Source organism: Fulmarus glacialis, unplaced genomic scaffold (assembly GCF_000690835.1).
Source record: "Fulmarus glacialis isolate BGI_N327 unplaced genomic scaffold, ASM69083v1 scaffold24309, whole genome shotgun sequence".
Taxonomy (NCBI): Eukaryota; Metazoa; Chordata; class Aves; order Procellariiformes; family Procellariidae; genus Fulmarus; species Fulmarus glacialis.
In genome coordinates, this window is record NW_009234228.1 from 1 (window position 1) to 5,412 (window position 5,412).

Below are 5,412 nucleotides of genomic sequence, written 5' to 3' on the forward strand. Positions count from 1 at the left end.
CGTGCCTCTCCCTGCTTGGCTGCCCTGGTCCTCACGGAGGGCTCTGCCCAGGGATTTGGGGCTTGCTGGGTGCCCCCCTGCACCTGCCAGGGCGGGGGGTCCAAGGTCCACTGCTGCCCTATTTTCCCTGTTTGTCCTTTGCAGACCCTCCTGAGTGAATGTGTCGCTCCTCACATGGATGACCTGGGCACCGTCTCTGCGTCTGCCCCAGCCCCTGCCGCCTACCTGTGCAAGATGTTCAGGTGAGGAGCGGTCGTGTGGGAGAGGCTGTCCCCGTGGGTCTGGCTGAACTCTGAGCTCAGCCCACACTCTGGGTTGGTCCCTGCCAGCGTGACCAGCTCCTCTCTCCTCTGCAGATCGGTGGAGGAGGGCCTGACATATCGTTTCCACGCGGCGTGGGACGAGGTGCTGCGGGTGCTGGAGGTCTTCTTTGAGACGTGTGGGAAGCAGTGCCACCCCATCATGAGGAAGGTGAGCCAGGCTGAGAGGGTGTCAGGCTGATCCATGGAGGCATGGGGTAGCCATGCTGCTGCCTGGCCTGCGTTGCCCTCTCCAGCTGCTAAGCGGGGCCGTCCCAGTGCCCTGTGCGTGGGCAAGGTCTGGGCAGCTCTGGAACTCGGCGTGGGGACATGCAGGGCAGCTGGCATCCCTGGGCAGGAATAGCAAGTGACACATGCTGGACCTGCCTCCATGGCTCCTCTGTGACCATCCTGCTCTGTCCCCGCAGTGTCTCCGGTCCCTGTGTGACCTACGTCTCTCCCCACACTTCCCCTACACCGCTGAAGTGGACCAGGCAGTGGGGGCTGCTGTGGGTGCCATGGGCCCCGAGGTGCTGCTGGAAGCCGTGCCCCTGGAGATCGACGGCAAGGAGTGAGTACAGCTGTGGAGTAGCGGGTTCTGCGCCCACTCCCAGCAGCGGAGGACACCGGTCTCCAGCTGAGAACCCCTTTTTCTCTTGCACCTTTCTCATTTGCACCTTCTCTGACCTCTGACCAGTGCTCCCAGCACCCTTAGCGGAGTGCTATCCCTTTGCTTTCTTCGGCTTCGTTTCTCCCCAGTTCTTGTACTGGGAGATGACCAGCTGCCAGTCTGTCCTTGATGGTGGCAATTTTGCAGCTGTTTTGTTACATTCCTGTTCAGTCTCCACGCGGTGCTGGAGGTGTTTGGCTCTGCAGAGCCTCCCGGTGCCCAGCTTTGGGGCTGGGCGGAGGTGCCCCGTGCCCAGGGGCTGATGCCAGCAGTGCCCTGCGCTCCCCTGACCCATGCCTTCCCTCCCCAGGGAGACGCTGGATTTCCCCCGCAGCTGGCTCCTGCCAGTGCTGCGGGACTACGTGCAGGGCGCACGGCTCAGCTTCTTCACCAGCTACTTCTTGCCCTTGGCAGCTGCCCTGAAAAGCAGAGGTGAGGAGGGTGGCATGGCAGGAGTCCCAGCGGGTGCGGTCCTGGGCTCCTGGGAGCCCCAGGGTGCTCCATGGGACCACCTCCCTTCCCTCCCCTGGGGTGGAGCAGGGCTTTGCCACCTCTGCTGCTCTGCTCATCTTCCCCTTCTCTTCTGCAGCTGTGGAGTTTACCCAGGCTGGGCAGAGCGTGGAGGCCATATGCCAGGCGGCAGTGGCAGGTAACAAGGAGTGCCGGGGAGCCCTGCCGTGGCGTATCTGCGGTGCCAGGCCAGGGAGCGGTAACTCGGGCAAAGAGTGCTGGCTTCCCACCTCTCCCTTTGCCTTCCAGGTCTGGACCCTGCTGCCTGGCTTCTGCACCCACCCCACGGATGTGCTGGGGGCCTTCAAGGGACTGGCCCGCACCCTGGGCATGGCCATCAGCGAGCGCCCGGACCGGGAGCCCTGCCGTGGCGTATCTGCGGTGCCAGGCCAGGGAGCGGTAACTCGGGCAAAGAGTGCTGGCTTCCCACCTCTCCCTTTGCCTTCCAGGTCTGGACCCTGCTGCCTGGCTTCTGCACCCACCCCACGGATGTGCTGGGGGCCTTCAAGGGACTGGCCCGCACCCTGGGCATGGCCATCAGCGAGCGCCCGGACCTGCGCCCCACCGTGTGCCAGGCCTTGCGCACCCTCATCCACAAAGGATGCGAGACAGGTTGTGACAGATTCTCGTGATAAGTCCCTGTCCACTGCGGTAACCTGGAGAAGGGAGATGCTGATCCACACCCCTTTGTCATCCTCTCCCTAGATGTGGAGCGGGCAGAAGTGGGTCGCTTTGCCAAAAATTTCTTGCCCATCCTATTCAACGTGTACAGCCAGCCTGAGGAGGACGGGGGCAGCAGTGCTCAGCGCCGCTCTGTGCTGGACACTGTCCGTGCTTACCTGACCATCACCGAGCCCCAGGTGAGGGGAGCCTGGGGCAGTGGGGCAGGCTCTGCTGGCTCGGGCCAGCATCTCCCAACTGGACCCAGTTTGATGGGGCTATGGTAGGTGTCTGACTGGAGAGGACAGGAAGAGAGAAGCTGGGCAGAGAGCAGCCCTTCCCTGCCCTCGTGGGGAGGGAGCCCTTCCCAGCCAGCAGTCTGGGATTTCCTAATCTTGCAGCCACACCTGGTGCATCATGCGTGAGCCCTTTGGGAATTTGCTCAGCTCTTTTTGGACCCGCTGGTGCTTCTGGTCTCCATAAAGTCCTGTGGCAAGCCGTTTGCCAGGTGGATTGCAAACTCCTGAAGAAGCGCTCCCTTCAGTCAGTTCTGATCCTGCTCTGTGTGCCTGCCTTGCAGATGGTGTGCGGGTTCCTGCAGAAAGCCAGCGAGAAGCTGACCAGTCCCGAGAGCTCCGAGTTTGCCAGGTAATACACAGGGGCTGGTGGTAATGGGTAAAGCTGCCAGCTTCCTCCTGGTGAGCTGCACTAGGGCGCTCATACTGTCCTGTGTGGGATGTGCTACTCTCATGCATCCGATAAGACTCGCAGACAGAGTCCCAGCTTGGTGGAGCAGTGTTAGTAATGCTGCAGTTACCCACCTGCATGTCCTTCTCTGCTGCAGACTCTCCATCCTGGACCTGGTGGTGGCAATGGCACCCTACGCTGATGAGCAGTCCCTGGGCTCCCTGTACTGCACCATCCAGCCTTCCCTCCAGGTTAGTTGGCCCCCAGCCCCAACAGGCGCAGGGGGTGCAGTGGGGCACCTTCTGCTTGCTGCCAGCTTGGACCCATGCTCTGTGGGGCTGAGCAGCTGCTATAGGGGACAGGTCTCTGCTGGGTGGTGTGGGGTGCTGTGAGGATCCCTTCAGACACCGTGGCGAGGGGCTGCCCTGACTGCGGGGGTGTGTTGGCTGTCCCTGCAGAGCAAGGAGCACAGCATGCAGAAGAAGGCGTACCGCGTGCTGGAGGAGGTGTGTGCCGCTCCCCATGCCCCCTGCCAGGCCTTCATCCGCTCCCACCTGCAGGATCTGCAGGCAGCGCTGCTGGACTCGCTCAAGAGTGCGGCATCCCCAGCCAAAAGGGTGAGAGCAAGGGCTGCGGCAGCCAAGCCCGGCCCCTGCCAGGAGGGGACGGGGTGGAGGCAGCCAGGGGTGCGTCCCTGGGTGTACCAGTGCTGGGCTGTTTCTTTCCCCAGCCCCGGCTGAAGTGCCTGTTCCATATCGTGAAGCAGCTCTCCGCAGAGCACGAGCCTTTTGTCACCGCCCTGGTCCCAGAGGTGAGCACGGTCCCCAGGGGGACCCAGCTGATTCTGGCTGTGGAGGGGACAGCAGGGTTGTGACATACCCGTGTGCCTCCAGGTCATCCTCTGCACCAAGGAGGTGTCAGTGGGTGCCCGCAAGAACGCCTTCATGCTGCTCGTGGAGATGGGGCATGCCTTCATCCGCTTCGGGCCCACCCCCCAAGGTGAGTTCCTGCTCTGCTTACTCAGCCCTACGGCTGCTCCAGGCCCAGGGGGATCGGACCCATGCCTGGCACCCCTCTGAAACGGGCCAGGGATGCTGCTGGGCAGGGGGCGAGTGGGGGCCTGAGTCATTCCCCTCCTGCAGAGGCCATGCAGCGGTTCCTGCTCCTGGTCTACGTGGGGCTCACAGGCTCGGTCACCATGATCAGCTGCACGGTGCGGGCGCTGACCCGCCTGTTCTTCGAGTTCAAGGGTGAGTGGGAGCAGGGGGGATGGGGGCAGCACAGGGGGACGAGGCAGCACCCTCCGGTGAAGGCGGGTGCTGGGAGGAGGCCGGCTGTGGCTGAGCCCTGCTGCGGTTGCAGATCACATGGAGCTGAGTGTGGTGGAGCAGCTCCTGCAGAACGTCTGCCTGCTGCTGGCCTCCCGCACGCGGGACGTGGTGAAGGCGGCCCTGGGCTTCCTCAAAGTCACACTGCTGCTGGTGGACACCAAGCTGCTGGCCAAGCACGTCCAGGCGATGGTGAGATCCCGTGCGGGGTGCCCCGAGGAGGGTGGCGGGGCAGAGCTGGGGCTGCCCTGGGCAGCTGGGGGCATCTCCAGCTGCACCCTACTTCTGCCCAGGAGCCAGGGGCACAATTTTGATCTCAGTGGCTGAGAAGGCAGTGAGGAGGTCCCTCTCCTGAATGCTGGCATGGGCCTGCCAGAGAATGCCTGTGAACCGGGCCTGCCAAGCAGGGAGACCTCCCCACGGTCCTGCCTGGGGCAGGCGGGGGGAGACGGCAGCAGGGTGAACAAGGTGGCTGTGCAAGGGAAGGGTGGGAGGCTGGGTGCCCAGGGCAGGGGTGCTTTGGTCTTGAGGGTCTCTGTCCTGGCAGCTGGAGGCCGTGGGGAACCTTTCAGATGACATGAGACGCCACTTCCGTATGAAGCTCCGAAACCTCTTCACCAAGTTCATCCGCAAGTTCGGGTGAGCCTGGGTCACACTGGAGCTGCGCTGGGGCAGCGAGGGAGCTCCCTGGGAAGCGGTGCGGGAGGAGGTGGGCAGTGACCGCTCTCTGTGCGCTCTTCAGCTTCGAGCTGGTGAAGGGGCTGCTGCCAGACGAGTACCACAAGGTGCTGGTGAATATCCGCAAGGCAGAAGCTCGGAGCCGCAAGCAGCGTGCCCTGAGACAGGCGGCTGCAGATACGGATGAAGAGGAGGCACCACCGGCACAGCCCAGGGGAGACAGGTAAAGATGGGCCGGGGTGAAGAAGGAGCAGCCCCGTTGGATCTGGGGATGGGGACATCTCCAGCACTGGGGTTGCTGTGCGCTGTGGGGCAGGCTGGGGTCTGCACCCCTGGGCTTACTCCATTTCCATCATCCTCTCTGCCTTTTGACCAGCATGGAGGAGATCCTGGCTGACTCAGAGGATGAGGAGGAGGAAGAGGAGAAACGGCAGCAGAGCAAGGAGTGGAGGAAGCAAGCACGGCAGAAGGGCCAGGCCTGGCTGAAGGAAGGGGAAGAAGATGAGCCCCTCAACTTCCTGGACCCCAACGTGTCCCAGCGGGTGCTGGGTGAGGAGCGGATCTTTGGATGTGGCTGGGG

General features: G+C 63.2%; 1 protein-coding gene across 1 annotated transcript; it reads left to right on the forward strand.

Moving 5' to 3' along the window:
- Positions 1-90: 90 nt before the first annotated feature.
- RRP12 (ribosomal RNA processing 12 homolog (S. cerevisiae)) lies at positions 91-5,381 on the forward strand (the record flags this gene model as incomplete). The annotated part of the gene is given in 18 exon segments (XM_009585595.1): positions 91-242; positions 357-471; positions 728-870; positions 1,280-1,401; positions 1,559-1,595; positions 1,597-1,618; positions 1,929-2,091; positions 2,185-2,339; positions 2,720-2,787; positions 2,984-3,077; positions 3,285-3,443; positions 3,557-3,637; positions 3,720-3,825; positions 3,969-4,076; positions 4,189-4,346; positions 4,702-4,793; positions 4,897-5,055; positions 5,209-5,381. Coding segments are annotated over 18 exon segments (2,107 nt in total), but the record flags the coding sequence as incomplete, so codon positions are not given.
- Positions 5,382-5,412: the final 31 nt, after the last annotated feature.